Source organism: Grus americana, chromosome 2, assembly GCF_028858705.1.
Source record: "Grus americana isolate bGruAme1 chromosome 2, bGruAme1.mat, whole genome shotgun sequence".
Lineage (NCBI taxonomy): Eukaryota > Metazoa > Chordata > Aves > Gruiformes > Gruidae > Grus > Grus americana.
Window position 1 is genome coordinate 150,509,004 of NC_072853.1, and position 19,765 is coordinate 150,528,768.

Consider the following 19,765-nt stretch of genomic DNA (forward strand, 5'->3'; position numbering starts at 1 on the left):
TTTTCTTAAGTTATCATTAATGTATCTGCTGATCTTTTTGTGCGTCACTTGTTTGCATATGTACATGATTAGCCATCAAAAGACCTCCTCATGGGTAGAACAGTATTAAAAGCTTAATTATAAAGAAAATACAATTGGGAACATGTGCCGTAGGTCCCAGAAACTGTCCATGGCTGAGCTCTGCCCAACAGCAGGAGGGTCTCCCTTTGTAGGGGGGTCCACAGGGTCCAGCACAGCAGGATCCTGGCTTTATTCGGATGTAGTAAGGACTTTCACAATGCAGGAAATATTTTATTAAGTAAACTATAGTCTTAATTTGGTGCCTTAATCACAAGAACATATTTTTTTTCTTTTTGTCATTAGAAGCTTCTAGGAACATAAAAGTCTGAGTTTATCAGTTCTGAATTAAGCGTACTTACGTATGCTTCTGGTGCATCATAGCACAATGAAGAACAATTCTGTAAGCAATTGTCTCGTGTGATCTAATGTTGAAGATGCTCTGAAAGGGTGTCTGTTCACACTGCTTTCATATTTCTCACGTAGTAATTTAAAAATAGTTTTCAGACTTACACCCACAATATTTCTAATGAAGTTTCAAACTATGTTGAAAGGCAAGGAGAGAGTCTGAAACCAATGTAATAGCAATCTGTTAAACAGATAGTGTAGTATAGATGCTGTCTCGTGGCATTCAGCACAACTTAACCTCATACCAGGTACGGTTGGAGATGATCGCACTTAATGTATCTTCTAATATATATCTAGATATTGTCTATACATAATATTTGCCCTTAATTATTTCACATTTATTTTGGGGGAGAGGGAGCATATACCCACATTCACTCAGGAACTCTGAAATCTCATCTGGAAGGCTTGCTAGAGAAAAGTGAAGCCAGAAATGTTTGGGGGAAAGGGGCAAAAGCCAAGGCATGTTGAGATGGAGAAAGAAGAACATGAGGAGTGAAAATAAAGGGAAAAGAGAAGTGTGGCTAGGCTGCATGACACTGAATGTCACTTAATCACCTCATACCTAAGTTTTCCACTGCACTCAGTATGTATTTGTAACACAGATTGTCATTCACTAAGAGCTGAAACTCCCTGTGTGTTTGAACAGTGCCTACCTTTACAGGCCTCAGGTTGGTTGTGACTTTTGCTGGTTTAAACCAGCATCCTTTCTGCAGCAATGGGCTGTCATTACTTGCACATCATTCAGGATCTTCTAAATGAAACAGGTACTGGTTTTGGGGAGTTTCACAGACCAGTTCACCTAAATGATTCATTAATGCAGAAGACCAAAGTGTGTATACCGCTTCACTCCAGATGGACTCAGATGAGTCACAGAGGAGGGAGCGCTCACAGGGAATTTCAGGTCTTCAGAGCTAAGGGACAGTGACTTTGGCATACAGATACTGAGAAGCAGACAAGGTGGGGAGCAGTGGTTTTCTTTTCAGACAGCACTGCTAGGAGTGGAAGGGGACGTATGAATCGATCACTGAAGTTATTCTCTTTTCTGGCTTCTAAGATTGTGTCTAAGCACTTCTCAGCTCCTTGCTCCAGGCCTTGGATACATGCCAGCTCTGTCTGGGAGGAGAGGTGTGAGCGTGCACCATCCTGGTTTTGTGCCTGGGTTTCCATTAAGAGGCTTCTAGCCTTTTTTTGTGGTGCACTCTGGTCAAGCTTCTGCATGATCTGAGGATTAGACTGTCATGGTTCCGCATGTGACCTGCCATCCAGCCAGACACACCGCCTGAAGGCAGTGGGTGCTGGGTACTCATAGGCACAACTCAAATCAATGAGAGCTTTGCTCGGGGAGGGGGAAGCTTTGCACAAATGCTGCTCATGCAGCGATTCAAGCCTAAAAGATATGGATATTTGTACAGCTGAGGCCCTATTCTGCTAGTGCTTCCAACCCCAATTAATAAAATGGGATTATAAAACTAGGAAGGTCGTTTTGTATTTTTATAGGGTCTCACCCAGCGGAGGAGGAAAGCTTATGAAGGGACAGAGCAGCAATGAAAGGAGTTAATAAAGACTATATGGCACCTTAAACTTTCCCTCATAAATTCCTATGTGCATAATGCACAGTCTAAAAATGTTAACAATTTTTATACACTAAAGAAGTAATGCTTTGATGAAGGGAATTAAGGAGGCCTCTTGTCCATACAAGTATCTGGCTCATGGCTGTTTAGCTTTGGAGTTTAAGAATATAGAAGTTTCTATTGATGATTTTCCCACAGTGATGAATTTTATAAGGCTTCCTGTCCCTGTGATTTCTTTGATGCCTGGGATGGTATAAGCAGCCTTTCCCATCGCAGATATATGGAAAGGCCATCCATGAACTATCTGGTCTCTACTCTGCTTTCATGAAAGACATAGAACACAGATAGCTCTGAAACAACTCCCCTGCTGTCAGACCTGTCTGAAAACAAAAAACAGGCTCAAATGTTATTAGAAAACTGGAAAGAGACAAGCTCAGCGTGACAGCAGAACTCTCCGATGGAGGCGCGCGTTCCCTGGTGCTCATGAAGCTTGGCTGCTTCTTTGCAGTGGATGTGGCAGGAGTCCTCCAAAGAAAACCTAAGCACCATAATTAAAGACTGGCTCATATATCACATAGGAGCTGTCCTGGTAAAATTCATCCATTTACCAACTTTTGAGTACTTTTTCTTGCAACTTCACCCTGCTATCATGTATTATACTTATGTTGTGCTGCTGCTGTGTAGTCACTTCTCTGCAACGGGTAATAACATGAGCTCTGTGCACGCACCAGATCTCAATTATTTTTAACGGACCAGGTAAGTCCATTAGGTTTACGCAGGGCAATGCGGCCATCGGCAGCCCCAGGGCCATGATTCGCAGCTCTCCCGTACTAAGTCTGCAGCCTCCCTGGAGGCTCCGTGGCCGACTGCTGCGGCGTAATCCCCGTTAGATGGATCAGGCCCCAGAGGCTGCGACCTCGCTCCGGCCGCGGTCGGCCCGCGATCCCAGGTTGGTGTTGCCCATCCGCGCCGGGGCGGCTCGGCTGCTCGCTCAGCTCCCGCCCTCCCGGCTTTGCCGGCGCTTGCGGGGGATTAGCGGGGCAAACCGCTCCTCCGCCGTGACCCCGAGGCGGGACTGCGACCGGGCCGGGCCGGGGCCGTCCGCAGGAGGAGGAGGGCGAATCCGAGGCACGGCCGCCGGAGGTGGCGCGGCCCCAGCCCCCTCGGCGGGGCTGGCTCTGCGGGGACCGGAGGTTTCGCTGCGGGTAATCCCCGGCCCGGGAGCAGCGGGCAGGGCAGGAATGGGGGTGGTGGGGTGGTGGTGTCCCGGGGCCGGTGACTGACTGGCGGCTCCGCCGCCACTGTGAACCCCTCTACCCACGGAGCCGCCGCGGCGATAACCGCGCTGCCCGGCGGCCCCGCCCCGCCGAGGGGCTTCGGGGCGGCCCGGCCCCCCCCACCCGACATGGCGGACTGGTCTCCGGAGGGTGGCGCGGCTGGCAGGACGGGCCGGGACCCTGCATCCCGCCGGCGGCCGCCGAGTCGGGACGGGCGCTCCAGGCAGCTGCGGGGCGGGCAGGCGTGGAGGGTGCGGGCTGGCACTGTCCCTGTCCCTTGGGCTCTCTCGTTCAGGGCCCTGGGTGAATCCTGCTTGTTTCTACTTTTTTCTTTTCTGTGTGAGTGAGTTTGTGTTTATGGAAAGGGTGTATTGAGGAGGGATGTCTGGGCGGCTTCGCACTGTGGCGCCGCTCAGGGCGCTGAGGCAGGCTGTAGGTGCTCGCGGAGCGGGGCAAGCACTGCCCGCCCCGGTGCCACGCAGGCCTGTAGCGTGACCGTAGGCCTGGGCAAGACACGTGTGAAATCTTACTGTGCCCACAACATCCCAATATACGCTCATACCCCGTAACTTCTTGCCTGTTAAAGTTAAGTGGTAGCAAATTTGCTTGTTGTCTGTAATGCCTTCCTTATCTTGCTATTAAATGATTATATCACCTTCAAGCCCTGCCAAAGCTCATTGATACAGCTGCTAAATTAATTTTGAGTTTCCACTTTGCTGCTGTTAGAAGTTTTGAGAAATAGGGAGTGAGTGAGATCGCACCGTAATGATTTTTATGGCCTTATAAAGTTTTACTGTGTTAAAATAGGAAAATTAAGTGATGCTTTAGCTTTGAAAGCTAAGTTCTTTGCTAATATATTGATCGAGTGTGTAGTCATTGAAAAATTATTCTCATCGCTTGGAATGCCTCTCTTCTGGGAGCCACAAAATGAGCTGGATATGATTCAGTTCATGGATTGCTAATGTCAGTTCATTACTTCTGGTGACACAAGGTCCAAATACAATTTGATAATGAACCATTCCCCCTTCTGTTATTAATCTTGTTTTCATGTTTGCAATGGCCCTGCATAAATATTTTCTGTTGGATGACAATCGCCACAAAAATGTTTAACTCTCATTGGTTTTCAAAATATCACAGCTTTTAGAATTGACTACAATAATTAAATTTAGCAATTTGTTTCCACGTTCTTTTCATACCCTCTTCCTATAACTAAAGGTTGGCGTCAAAAAATTGGGATCCTGTGCTGATGCCATGTTTGAGCTCTGAAGGATTGTCATCCAGTGGGTAGCCCCTATGCATGAGATTAGTCTGAATGCTTACAGCCCTTGCTGATTCTTTAACCTGTTGCATAAAAAACCCATTCCTCTATTGGAGTTTCCTGAGAACTGTAAACCTCAGCATGCAGTAGGACTTTTACTGTTGCAGGGCATGGGGGGGAATGGAAGAAAACCAAGGTGGAACCTAACACTGATGTAGATCTCTTCCAGCAGCACCCTCTGAGAATGTTCAGAGAGTGAAGAGCTGGAGCCTCCCATGAGCGGGGCTGGCCAGTTCAGTCTGCAGCAAGTCGAAATGTCAAGATCAGGTGAATGATAATCAGCAGATGAAATGTCAGTGTGGACACCCAATATGCATTTATCAATAGAAGTAGATCAGGTACCAATACCACACCGTGCTGTGTAGAAGTTTTACAAAGGTCAAGGAGTCCAGAGGCATCAAGTTTCTCTGAAAGCTGTCTTGCTTTGTTGGGAAAGTTGTTGCTGGATAACAGTCAGCAAAGAGGAAAAGTGGTTTTAGAAACAGAAGCAGCAGTTACCCAGCCCTGCAGAGAATGAGCACTAAAAAGTGACCTCAGAAATGGATCAGTTTTCTCCTGAGCAGCCCTAAGATTAACATACATACTTTGAATTGTGCCCAGGAAATACATTGTCTGAGATTAAACTTTATCACCACTCCTTGCCTCCAAATGCTTAAAGTTCGGTTCTTGGGTTCAAAGTTTGCTTGGCAATGTCATTGCATGGTTCTTGCCTTTTCTGTACATCATCAAACAATGTTCAAGTTGCCTGCCAACTTTCAGGTGATGAGATGTGGCTAGCTTGCAGTTTTCCTGAGCCTGGAGCTGATACTTGTTTTGTCAGTTGTCTGACAAAGCTATAACTCTTTGTTTCCAGCAGTTAAGTAGAATAGGATTCATTTCACCTAACATGTCTACATCTGAAGCTGTATAACTGGGGCCCTGCTGTAGTCAATAGAAGCTTAGTCAGGATAATCAATGGAATCTGGAGAGCAAGTCTTCTTATGCTAAGGTAGATGCTAGCCAGGTCAGGTAAATCAATTTTTGATTGCATTGACTGACTAAAATGGGATTATAGTATCTAGCTTAGGTTCCAGTAACTATATTGTACACATACTAAGCGTATCAAGGTGAATCCCAGCTCTTGTGTCTTTCTTACTCGTGTAAGCACACAACAGTGAAAGAAGTAGACTGAGTTTTAGAGAAGATTGTTGATTTTTATTCTTCTTTATCTCTTACAGCTGGGACTAAAGAGTTGGGTTTTTTCCTCTGGAAAGTTTCTTGCAGATGGGAGAGACTATTATGCAGTTCTGGGAGAACACTGGGGGATATATGGAGTGGAAGGTAGTAAACAAACTGATGTACAATCAGAAAGGATAATTCATATAGACACATGGATAGTACAAAAATATGTAATCATGCAAAATTACTTATTTTTTTTGGTCTAGAGTGAAATTATGTTAAGTGTATTCAGCTTTTGACAAATGAAGTAAAAAAACAGTTGTGTTCTAAACACTTGTTTTTAACTAATTGCCAAGCTAGATAATCTCCTCACACTGAGCTTAGATTTGACTATAGTTTCCATTCAGATATAGGTTGTATCATCAACAAAATCAGAGGCCAAATACCCCCTGGAATTAAGTGAGGGTGGTATTGGAATTTCCAGAGCAAAACTTTTTCTTTGAATGATGGATGAGATAGTATGCTGCATAAATGGCTCATTACAGCTACATTTATACTAGCTCAGGATCTGAACTGCAATCCACGTTCATGGTTGAACAATCAGATTATTTGGACATTTATCCAGAAAGAGCTAGGGGTTTGTGTGATGAATGGCATATTGTAGCCTCAAGCTCTTGGCTTGTCTTAAGAATTCCATGCAGCAACCTTTAACTTTCTTACTAAGTACTTGTCAGTGTGGCATAAACTCATGAAATAAGAGGAAATGTGTTGTGGGATCTTATTGTGCTATTGCATTATTTCAAGGCCTCACTGTGCCTTGTGATCAGTACCAGACCAAAGAACTTATAAACTAGATATTGGATAAAGGCATCAGGTGGCAAAAAAGTGAGGTGAGAAGAGTTTTTTTCTTTGATAAAACAAGCCTCATCAGTCTTGGCATGAACATTGCCTACAAGTTCTTTTTATTTCCTTTTTTTTTTTTTAGGGTGATCATTTTTTGTGGCATTCATGAGGCAAGAGGTTTAGAATCTGAAGGAGTGCAAGTGTCACCTCCATGGAGGTAACAGACCCAATAGGCAATGTAAGCTAATGATGCTGCCTCCTGACATCCACCTCCCATGACAAATGTGAAGATATCTGGAAAATTACAGGGTGGGATATGTACAGGAGCTGTCTGGTGAAACACAAGTAGTGTTTGCAATGGGAAGTGGGGAGTGATGTGGACAAATAAAAGAAAAGAGATCAAAGACAACCTCAGTATGTGTGTTTTGAACAGAATCAATGAGGTCCTGGTTCTAATTTTCAAGACCAGAAGATTGCGGTAACCAGGAAGCAAGATGCTGATGGGAACCTAAAGGCTGGATTAATTTCAGTTATATATGAATAGGCATCTGCTTTGCTAATCACATAGGCTCCCTTTAGGGAGAAGGATGAATGACCTGAAGCAAGGTGCCTCTCTTGTTTTATTGGCTCCTTAAGGAAGAAATGGGTTTGCTTTCATCCAAGTGAGATGCAGGTCCATTCAGAAACTATTGCAGGGGGTGAGGTGTGTGTTTAGAAAGAAGTTGCAAACTTAGGTGGTATGAAACAGTAGTAAAAATATTGGATTAACATGTAATATTCTATTTGAAATTCAGGCTCCATTGTGTTTGCAACCCAGCCTGAAGAAGCAAAACCTATTGCTGATTCCCACTTGTTTCTATTATTTGTAACACACTGTGGCCTTGACCATAAAGCTCTCAACAGAGCAATTGGTATGTGTCTTAAGTTTGGGGTGTGATAAATGTGCTTCATTGAATTGCCTTTGCAGCAATCAGATAGTCCACAGGAGATATACTCTGTTCTTCATGAGGCTGCCCCTTTCCGTCCCTCTCCAAACTAGCTAGATATTGAAAGTGATGGAGAATGCAGTGATCTGCCAGCATTGATACTAAACAGGGCATCTCTGGATATCTCTAGTATGTGACTCAAGGTCTGCTGCATAGAGTGTGTATGTTTGATGTGACCTAGGAAGCAAAAAATCACATAGGGCTGGCTCGTAAGAGTTCTCACCCAATTTGTTCTTATAACTGTGACAGCCAGATCACTGACACCAGATCCCCATCTCAGAGGGGAAAAAAATCCCAAAGCCAACCACAAAACAAAACACAAACAAACCACAACCCCAACCACATTGGCTTCTTGTCTTATAACTCCAAAACTATTTTTCCCCAGCCTGAATACCTTGAATTTAACTACTTTAAGTGTCATGGTCCGTTTGGATCTCTCAAATTTATGTGACAGTGTACTCTGCCATATAAACTTTATTTCATGAGCTCATTAAGAAATACAGCAAACAAACATGACAAGCAGGGGCTCAATCCCCTTTTGCCCAGGCTAGCCTGTCACATGAATTCACTTATTCACCATTCAAGGTTTCATAACTTAGAAACAAAAAAAAAGATGAGGCTGAGGGTGCTCATCCTTCATCCTCCATCAGGGTCCCCTGCCCCCTGTATCACATGGGAAGCAGGAAAGCCTCAGTAGTCCAGCTGCTGCTGGATCCATTTCAAAAGCTTTTTTGATAAGCTGATGTTTTATACTCTCCAGCTTGGAGGTTAGGCCTATACTATTTCCCTAAGTTAGCAGATTCCGAGGAAACTGCCAGACAAAAGATACTGGCTGCTAGAGACAGGAATTAGCCAGAGATAATGGTGCAGAATGACCCTTTAGCTCTTTTTGGGCACCTGTCCTGCCTCCCTGGTGGTCTCGCTTTGGACTAATGGTGCTGCTCCCCGCATTCATCAGGCCTTAGCAGGAGTCGGGTGAGCCAAAATCTGAGCAGGAGTTGAGTGACCTGTCACGCTGTGCACACCAGAAATATTTTAAAGGGTTTTTATAGAGGTTCAAGAGTACATTCCTAGCTCAGAAGTTTGGATCAAGTTGTAAGTTGTATTTTGTAAAGTAATTTTTTCATGGTGAGTGGTATGATAAATTACCCAGTTGTTTGGGCATCCAGACATATTCCAGAGACAGTCCAATTTATTGCTTAAATATGAGGTTAAATCATTATCAGCTTTCTCAACTTCACTGAGATGTAATAAAACATTGTTCATCACCCAGAACACTTGAAATCATTCTATTTAATATATTTTTAATAATAGAGGTGGAAGCTAAACAATTTATCTGCAGGGGCTTGTTCTTAAACATGGTGGAAGTGAGGAAATATGATGTTCGATATAACTTATTCAAGTCATGATTTTGAAGTTGTAAATCAAAAGACAAAGGATTAGGGTATGTAATTCTTTCTGGACTAGCATTCTTAAATTATTGAGCTGAGCATGACAGCTATTGAATGCATTATTGCTAAGTATGTGGTGACTTTTCTTAAGATGATATGCAACTGGTGTGATTTGCAGAGGAAAATGCAAGCATACGAGAGTGTCTCTAGCACTTTTCTCTGGGAGCCACATAACACCTGCAGGATCATGTTTCCTCAGTCCTTTAACAGATCTCCTTGTACTAGTCTCCGCAGACAAATAAGCAACTGATACTGGGAGTCAATGAATTTCAGCTGCATTCTGTTCGTGTATAAGAAGTTGGTGAAGCCTGGGAAGATGTCTGATGCTGTGGGTTTTGATGTACGTGGTTTTTCTTAGAATGTTCCACTTGCTGTAAAACCTCTGTGTGGAGGGGTGGACCTTTGCTTCAGGGTATATTTTGAGATTCAAGGTATCAGAGTTCCCTGCTTGGCTCTGGCACAGGCTAAATATTTGAAGTTGGTCTTTGCTTTCCCGCATCTTCAGTACTCATCTTTGAAAGGGAGGAAAGGAGTCTTCCTTCCTGCAAATTCTGAGCATCTCCTACTGTAGGCTGTCTGGGTCAGAGGCTCTTACTGTGTACTTTTGTAATGTGGGACATAGCAGGCTCTAGATTTTGATGGAAAACTACATATTCTGTAGAAAAGAATCTGTATGTAGGCAGGCTCTGATATGATTTGGACATCTCAGTTATTATGAAGGCACCCATTGATAGCTCTACTTTTTTTCTCCCAAAAAATCACCAGTTATGGATTGAATATCCAGTAAAACCTTAAACAAAGAGTTAACCTCAATTCTAAAAACTAAAGCTCAGCAAGAGAAATTTTGAAATTGCATCATTGTTGAATCCCTCAAAGCAAGAGTTTGAGATCATGAATCCTAATCCCTTTATCATCCACAATTTGGTTATTATTTTGTGTAGGCCCAATTATGAGCTCATTACAAAGCATTTTTGTATAAAGTGATATAAAAACACAAACGAACAAAAGCCAGGATGATTGTATTTGAGCACTATTTTATAGGCAAAAGAAAAAGTTCCAAAAAAATGTTGTAACTCATTCGTGTTCATTTTCTGGGGAAGAGGTGGCTTTGCCTGGAAGTGATGAAGCTCCGAAGGCATGGATAAATACTGGGCATGAGGCGGAAGGGTAATACCTTAGGAAAAGACTGCGATCAATGTCCTGGCTGAGTTGTGAATATGAATCCCAGGGGGAGAATTGGACAGAAGGAAAAAGCAATTTTTAAATCTGGAATGGAAATTTGAGGATCTACATATTGCAGCTACGTGTCTCCAGATCTTGATCCTCTGTCTTTACTTTGAACTTAACCTGGATTTGTTTTAAGGGGGATTTCATTGTAACAGGTAAAATTGGGTCATTTTGTTCCCACAGCCCTTGAAATCAAGGTGATGGGCCAGTACTGGTTATAGTCCTTGGCACTCAGCAGGCTGCTGCAGGTTTCCTGATGTTAGGAGGATGTTTCACCACTTTGCTGCATAAGCAGGTGTAGAAGTTGGTAATAGTCGTGTATATATTAAAAAAAAAAAGGGAAGGGGAGGAGGAGAGAGAGAGAAGAAAACCCTGTCTTCTCACTCATTAGTGAGCTAATCAACCAAGAGCAGAATGATGGGAAGAATCCCAAGCCCTGGGTTCCCCAGGCGAGCTGGTATTATCCAGTAGAAAATTAGTGAATACACATGATGTGCCAGTATGCATATCAGATAATTGAAGGAGCTGGTACAACGTGTGTTTGTATAGCAGTGCATTTCAGTTGCTTCTAGTTGGTATGCATACTGCATGTATAGGGGGATATACATGCTGCATGTGTAGTGGGATATACATGGTTATATGAATAAGCAGATGAATAAAGAAAGGAAGGCTAGTATGCTGGAAGCCATGGATGAAATGGAAATCAAAGCCATTCTCTGCATTATCAAAAAAGTAGTATGGTATCAAGAGTGCATTTCTGTCACTGGTATAATACTGTATGAAATGCTTTATGTGTGTAGATTTGTGCTGCTGACATAAAAAAATCCAAGAATCATTACATTGTGGTCTGTTTATAAAGTATTATATATAAATTTAAAAAATGAGTATATGAAAATGACGCTCCAAACCTGGCTAGTTTCCTGCATATTGTGCTCGGGAACAACTTAAGCACTCAGTAGCTGGCTCGCTTATTTATTGCTCACTTAGTAAGGGCTTGAGTCTGTCCTCTTCCCAGCCCCTTCTCTTTTTAGTCTTGGCTATACAATTAGGAATACAAGAATGTAATTTTTAATATACTTCTACTGAGTTTTTGGTCGTTCTTAACGACAGGTAAAAATGAGGTTTCTGTTTTGTTGTTGTTTGTTGGTGTGTGTGGGGGTGCTGCTTTGTTTCACCACTGTGGCTGCTGGATGGTTAGTCACGCTGAAGGCATGGTTACGCGAACTGTATCCATCATAGACCAGGGCATAGGTGTAACCTGGTCAGTGATGGATACGATTCCATCATTGTAAAAGGTGTTTCCTTTACAGTATGTAAAACAGTTGTTAATGAAGGTACATCAGTAAACACATTTTCCATGACTCTGAATGCTTGGCTGTCAGAAGACCATAATACTGTGAAAATATCTGCCACTTTGATCTGCTTGGCCTTATGAGATAAAAATTCACATGGTAAGAGTAGGATTATAAAACTGACCGCTTGCTGTAAAAGTTTGAATGAACCAAATGACACTATTTAACATGTTTTGGTTTTTTGGGGGGGAGGGTGTGTCCCATCTTTCCTGATTCTTGGTAATGGATCCAAATTCCTGTGAATTTTATGAACGTGACTCCCATCCCCCTGCGCCTCAGAAAATCCCAGAGTGACATTATAGCTTCATTCAAGTGCATGGGAAAGCTTCTATTGACTTGACTCCAGCCTGAAATTAGTTCAAATTATTATTTGAATTTCCCTTCATTTGATATTGCGTTGATGCACGTACCTGTATTAAGTGCAGCATTTCTTGTTCATTATGCTTTCAGTGCATGCGCTCTACATGCAAAAACATTTCTAGTGTTTGAGATTGGAATGTGTATTTCTCTTCGCATTTGTAGGAAACCAATTGCTATTAACCATTTGTTGAGTGAACATCGAAGTCTCTTTTTCCTAGGAGCCATCATTTGAGATGCTTCCGTTGACTGGGAAAACAATAATATTTGATAGCTTTCCTGATCCTTCAGATACGTGGGAAATAATTGAGACTATTGGCAAAGGAACGTATGGAAAAGTTTTCAAGGTGTTAAATAAGAAAAATGGCAGCAAAGCAGCAGTCAAAATTTTGGATCCTGTTCATGTAAGTGACTTAAATTACTTGGTTTGTGCTTATTTAATTGTAAGTGAATTTATGTAGTCTTTTTTTCTTTTAATCTTGGTAGATCATTTGCATTAGAAGTGATAGTGAAATAAACTGCTTCAGCCTGCTAATTAAAATATATTTCCTAGCTATCAATGCATTTTTCATATTGAAAGTGATCTTGGAATTGGTTACATATGGTAGAAGTGAGAAGTATACCTAAACTTTTGTTACTTTTACTTTTGGTCCCCCCTTGTTCATCTCTTACTTTGAGAAGCAGAGCTGGTTATTTTCCTTTTTAGTACCAGGAGTCCTAGCTTCTTCTATTTTTACTGTTTTTTCCTTTTTTTTTTCATACTATCCAGTAAGAAAGTTTTAAGTGCTTTAGGTATACCTTCAAGCATCTATTTTGAGTACATGCTTTTAGCTGAGTTACATGCTATGAGTGATACTTTAAAAATAAAATGGCATACTTTATTTTTATTGCTGTTGTCGGTTCTGCATTTTCAGAATGTGCCAAAATACGTAGATAGCACAGAGGGATCCATCTTTTCAAATGGAAAATACAAAGGCAATAGCTCCTACATACAAAGCACCAGGTGACTGGGAGGTGGAATTATTATGTTGTAGAGTATGTTTTTGTTCTCCGTAACTGACATTTGTTGAGAGGCAGATTAATTAATGCTCAAAGACTGAGGAAGAACATTATTCTGGTTTGTAAAGGCAGACCCTGTTGACTTCAGTGGTGCTGCCTCTAGCTTGAGAATTTCTTGAGAACAGTACCCCACAAAACATGGAGAGGGAGCTGTCCCTGTTTCAAGTGGCCCCTTTGAGCTCATCTCTTGCATTCACAGTATGGGGTTGTGACGCGTGTGCTTCCATTGCACGACATCTGGGCAGGAAGGGAAGAGCACGTCATGCCCTGTGAAATGCTGCAGGTCTGGCACTGCACAGCCACACAGGGCTCTGTCTACCCCTGAATATCACACAGTGTCAAATTATAATCCCGTGGCCCGTAACTCCATGAAAATGTGTTTGTGAAAACATAGCATCTTGCATTATTCTTGCTGTGTTTCTTGTTGTTCTGCTTTTCATTTCAGCATGCTTTCAAAGCAACAAAAGGAGGCTCATCTCAATTCAGTATCACTTACCTCTCCCAAAATAAACATGATTTGTAACCAAGTGATAAGTATCTTGATGAATTCAAATGCATTGGAAACTCTATTTTTGACTCTGTTGCTTTCTGTAAACGAGGTTCTTGTGCTTACAATGAATAGGCAGGACTTTCTTGCAGTTGGTGTTCATCTAAATGCCTGTATAGCAGGAAATGCTCCTGCTTTCATCTGTTTCACAAATGTTCAGGAATGTTTGTTACATGGCAGCTGGCTATGGCAGGGATTACTGAAGGTATGGGGGAGAATTTCAATGTTGTGTACACTTTGGAGGTTGTAGGAAAAGGATAAAGGATGATGACAGGAAGAAAGAAAAGGTAGTAAAGCTGATGCTAGGGGAAAGAGAAATAGATTAAGCAGGAGATAAGGCAGTAGAATGTGAAGAATTCAGAAGAAATACAGTGGATAAAGATGAACATAAATTGAAGAAGGGAAGAGGTATAAGTAATGAAAACAGATTCCTTATTTTAGTGAAAACAGGGAAGTCAGTAATGCAGTCAGCATCACACTCCAAGACTTGAATTTTTTAACTGAATATATTCTCCATTTTATTCTTAATTATTTCCTTTTTTTTATTTTTGTTTGGGTTGGAAGGGACCTTAAAGATCACCTAGTTCCAACCCCCCTGCCATGGGCAGAGACACCCTCCACTAGACCAGGTTGCCCAAAGCCCCATCCAACCTGGCCTTAGACACTTCCATCAATGGGGCATCCACAACCTCTCTGGGCAACCTGTTCCAGCGCCTCACCTCCCTCACAGTGAAGAATTTCTTCCTAACATCTAATCTAAATCTCCCCTCCTTCAGCTTAAGGCCATTACCCCTTGTCCTATCATGCCCTTGTAAACAGTCCCTCTCTAGCTTTCTTGTAGGCCCCCTTTAGGTACCGGAAGGCTGCTAAAAAATTCTACATATAGTTAGAATTAGAATTCTGCTAAAGAATTCTAAGTAGAATAGTATTCTTTTCCCCCTCCTATTTACAGGAGGTCTGGAGTAGCTGCTAAAATGGCAATCCAATATTAGAACTAGGGTGAAAGGAATAAATTAGTTCTTTTTGTTTAAACTGAAAGTATTATTAATGGCTGCAGAGGGAGCCATTGCAATGAAGAAAAAGGTACTTTCTCTATTTTCTTCTTCAAATTTTACAATTTTTTCTTTGAAGTTAGTTTCAGAATTGTGCCAATTGAGAGGTGAAATGAAAAAAAGGGCAGAAGAAATGTGCTTTTATATCACTTGATTTAACTGGTATTTCCAAATTAAACTGAGAAACTACATTATCATGGGTGATGTGAAACTGAAATAAGCATTTAATGCTTAATCCTTTAGAGCTCTCAGATTCTTTATGTTGTATAACAGCTCAGATTTTTGAAAGTGAAACAGGAAAGTAAAAGTGTTGAAATGAGAATATATGAAGATGGAACTGAGGATGATTGTAGTTTAGTCCTAAGGGCTGTAAGTAAATACCATTGTACTTTAGGGCTCTTAGCCAAATTATCCTATATCTAAGTTCATATGAAAATATTCCCTCTACCATTTCTAGAAGAGGTACTACCTGTGGCTATGCTTTATGCAGGTAAATATGTTCAATTTCAACCAAATATTTCAAGTTCTCTTCTTTCATGAAATGCAGAGGAAGATTTTTCTTACTAATATGCACAGAATGAATATTCCATTAATTTCATTCTCTTTCTTTTCATTTCTCCTCATAATAGTAAAAATCTCACAAAATCTGAGTACCTCTCAGGAGACAGAAACCTCTATTAAATCACAGTAGGACAGTGGGCTAATTCTCTTCCAGTTTCCCCAAGGCAGATAGAACTATTGCATGTTTTGTGTGTAGGGGTTTTTTTGGCTTTTGACTTTTTGGGGTTTTTGGGTGGGTTTTGGATTTGGTTTTTTTTTTTTTTGCTTTATGATCCATCCTTTTGTTTTTACCAGATGCATTCTCTTTCTTCATCCCCTCTTATCTTCCACTCTTTCCTTTTCCTTCCTCTGCCACCTTCAGTACCTTCGTTTGTTCTTCCTTCCTTGCTTCTCTTTTTTTTTTTTTTAATTGGCTGTATTCTGTATTGTGCTTATGGGAAAATTAAATTACAGCAAGTTCCTCCTTTTTGTGAAACAGGGAAACTACTGCTATTTTTTGACTACTCCAATAAAAAAACCTCTAAAGCCCCTCCTTGTGAGAAGACTTACTCTTGTAATCTCAATATGAAAATTGAACAGCCCAATTTGTGACGGGCAAAATTCTTTGAGACCAGTTAAGAAATAGCCAAAGGCTAGTATGAGGAGCTTGAGTTGGACTTAGCATTGGAGAGACCTCTGTGAGAAACAAATGAGCAATATCCTCTTAGGGGCAGATGACTTTGGTGGTGAACAAAATGAGAGGGAGTGTCAGTCATTGGCGCTGCAAAGCATCCCTTTTCTCTGCCATGGTCCCTTCCGTTTGGCAGTGATGAGACAGGTTTTCAGCACTGAGTAGGTGTTTTTCACTAATATTAAATCCTTTCATATGGATAGTGGAGTTCATAGGTAGCCTTGCTCTAGAATTGATTTTTCATTTCTCTATATCTTTTTGAGTGGATGTAAATAGCAAATTGCATTACAGTTTTTTAAATCTGGAAACAAGTATGTTAATATTTTTTTGAGACCTAACAATGAGGGGAAATGACTACAGCTATTCTGCCTCTACCTGTGGCCAGGATGGATTGAATATTTTTCTCAGCATGACTGAAACACAGTCTGATAGTGTCCCTGAACGAGCTCTTCCAGTGCATAGGTGGAAGGGATTACCCAAGCCATCTGGTGCCCACCATTGCTAGCATCCATGTTTGGCCTGAAAGGGCTTGCACAGCTCCTGGTGCATGTGTTGACAAACCTTGTCCTCATCTCTCACCTCCAAGTGGACTTCCCTTGCTCGCTGTGTAAGAAACATGAGGTCTGTAATGAAAGACTGACAGAAAGCCACAGCTCTGCAGCTCGGTGCAAGAAGTCACAGAGATCATACATGTCGCCAATTTCTGGGATAGTAGAAAATGAGAAAAATTCCCGGATGTTTCTAGAAAGTGGAATGATAAATGAGTAAGATGTGGCTGCAGTCATACTTGTTTGTGCACAGAGGGGTAGAGAGGTAATTCCAGCTGCACCATCTCTAACAGGGGATACCCTAGAGACTAGAACAACTTCCCAAGGCATCTGCGTGCTCTCCCAAAAACTCTCCAGTCTGTACCTACCCACTTGTGGATTGCACTGGCTTTGCCTTGAAGTGATCCTTCTCCATTCTCCTGAGGGCTGCTCTGTCATACCCCATATGTTCATTAGCTGGAATTGGTAAAGACTGAGTAAAAACCAAATGACTATTTTGTATTGAGTAAATAGACCCAAGCTTTGTAAACCTGCAAATGGTACATTCATGTTCTGTTTGATTTTTTTCTTTACATTATTTCAAATGACATTTAAATAGCCAGAAAATGCTACGTGTGGTTTTTGGTTTTTTTTAAATGGCTATCATTATTAATTTATTGACCACTATATATTTCTCATTTGTGACTCTAGGATATTGATGAAGAAATTGAAGCTGAGTACAACATTTTGAAAGCTCTCTCTGATCATCCCAATGTAGTCAAATTCTATGGCATGTACTATAAGAAAGATGTGAAAAATGGAGACCAGCTTTGGCTAGTTCTCGAGGTAAATAATTCAGAAAAATACACGTTTTCCCTCAGTTAGCATTCCTATGTTGAGTATAACGTCAGTGAATGAGATGCAAGTCATTTGTTTGGTGTTTTTCTTTAGAGTGGTTGCATGTGAAGTGATACAGGCTGTTGTTTAGTCTTTTCAGTGTTCTGAATTAATGATCTGCTGTGAGTTCAGCATTCTTATTTTGGTATTATACTGTTAGTGCTGTGCCTTCAGAATTAGGATACAAATTCTAACAGGACTTCATAAGATTTGCTACCCAAAATCTTTCTTTGGTGAAAGGCTTGTCATGGGAATCTTCGTGCAGTAGCATTTCTTTAAATATGACTAAGATACGACATAACAGTTAAAGAAACCACTATGATGATCTTTTTTTCTAAATGAAATTATAGAAATGAATTAATTGGGTTTTTTGTGTGCAAGTAAATGCACAGGTAGACAAATAAGCCAAGAAAAATAGGCTACTGCCCTTTTTCATTTGCTAAATACTGTTGAAAGCAGTAGGATTTCCTCAAATGGAGTCAGAGCAATGTAGGGCCTGTAATTTGTGTATTTGAGTCTTTAGTTCTGACTAATCTAGGAGCAAAGAGCTTGATCATTACTGTTTTCATAGATTCATTATAACCTATTCTGCAAAAACTTCCTCCTCTCCCCAGAGGAAAATGAACAAGAATGTCTCTAACAGGAATAATGTGCCTTTTGTAACAATCAGGGCTCTTGCTGATGTTTGATCAGTGTTTGATAAGGTTGAGATTGAAGAATTGGTTGTATTTTATGATTTGTCAGCTAAGTGAATACAAATCTCCTGCCAAATATCTTGGATAACAATGGTATCTAATGCTGGAAACAAGCTCTAAAAAATACTTAAGTTCTAAAAGCTTTTCCAAATTCTTCTGACTTGGATTGGGAAGATATTTTTAAGAATAGTTTGCATTGGAAATCTTAATAAATGATTAGGTTAGACTGACATCAGAAGATGCCAGCTCTTTGTGCATTGGGCACCTTTGAAAAACTAGCTTCTGATGTGTCTGCTGGGCCTTTGAAACTCCATCTGTGAAACTTCTGGCCTGTAAAGGATGGATGCCAAGCAGCCAGGATAGAACAGACTGTGAGGAAACAGTCAAATGTTTATATTTTAACTTTTCTGTTTTGTATGGATTTATTTTCTTACTGTGAAAAACACAAGCCTACATCTGGAGTATAAGTTTTATGTTTACTCTTTGCATGCCAAGCTGTACATGTGCAAGTGCCAGTAGGGAGTTTGTGGAATAGTGTTGGATGCTTTCTGTCACCGGACATGTAGATCCATGAATGCAATGGATTTCAGTTAGTGTGTGTACATGTAGATATGCATAAATAGAAAAATAAATTCCAGTGGTGTCTTTGGTGAAGCTTTACTTTTAATAAAAGTATCTGTCAAAGAAAACTGTCATGGAACAGATTCCTCTGTTGAAGTGTCACCTTCCTTTCAGCTTGTATGCAGCTTTACAGAGCTGTTGCAGCTTGTTTTTCACAGTAGCTATTTAGATGTCATACAGTTTATAAGAATGAAGATATCTTCATCACCTCTGTTCTGTTTTGTTGGGTTTTTTTAACAATATAGTTGTGTCTAAATTCCTAAAGGTGGCGATTAGTCTTTACTTTAGCTTACACAGACCTCTATTTCCATTGTTTTAGGTTTTGGAGGTTTTTTAAAAATTATTTTTATTTTATCATAAAAGAGCATTTTAACTTCAGAACTGTTGCTTCCCCTGAAGAGGGGAATCCAGTCTTGAAATTTAGATTTGCAGAGTTTGATACCAAGGAGGAGATCTTTCTCATCTTCTTCTCCCAAAAAAAGCTATCAACTAATCCCTGCAAATTCTGTGTGATCCTCCGAAACGAAAATGGAGCGTTTGCAGTCAGCACCTACCCTGGAGATATGTTCCCAAAGACTGGAAGGACAACCAGTGTAGACAACTGCAGTTTGCATAAGCTGAAGCAGCTTCCGTAGTATCTGAATGCAAAATGATGTCGAGGAGGAAAAGTAGAGAATCAAATGCAGACTATTGTGCACTGTAGTATTCTGGATTCCTGCAAAGCTGCAGCTGCCAGGAAGAGTGGGGCATTGGATGCAGAGCTTATTTCTCTGCTCTGCTTTTGTGTTCTGTGATGGGACCTGTGGGCAGGAGGTTTTGGAGGGGAAGTTTCTCAAATTCCACTAGGAACAGGTTGTGATAGATGTCAAAACTCAGCATTTAGCAATGGGCATAGATCCACCACTGTAGTTTACCAACAAAGTTACTCTGTGAAGTGTTTGAATCCATGTATGTAGATGTTTGTTATTAAATATTTTTTTCCTAGAGGAAAAAAATCCTCAGCTCTTTAAGACATGTCCCATGCAATGTATCAACAGCAAGCCAGTCTGGAAAAAAGGATTGTTGCCGGGTTTCTTTTGTCCTAGTTCAGTCCTCAGCACTGCTTATATGAACTGTACTGTTCAATTCTTA

The 19,765-nt window shown here is 41.1% G+C and overlaps 1 protein-coding gene across 1 annotated transcript in view; it reads left to right on the forward strand.

Moving 5' to 3' along the window:
- Positions 1-3,163: 3,163 nt before the first annotated feature.
- The window catches only part of MYO3A (myosin IIIA), a 121,633-nt gene continuing 105,031 nt past the window's right edge, over positions 3,164-19,765 (forward strand). Inside the window, exons 1-3 of the mRNA XM_054816423.1 lie at positions 3,164-3,241; positions 12,227-12,409; positions 17,133-17,267. Coding sequence (XP_054672398.1) covers positions 12,242-12,409; positions 17,133-17,267 — 303 coding nt within the window. The 5' untranslated portion in view covers positions 3,164-3,241; positions 12,227-12,241. The remainder of the gene's footprint in view (positions 3,242-12,226; positions 12,410-17,132; positions 17,268-19,765) is intronic.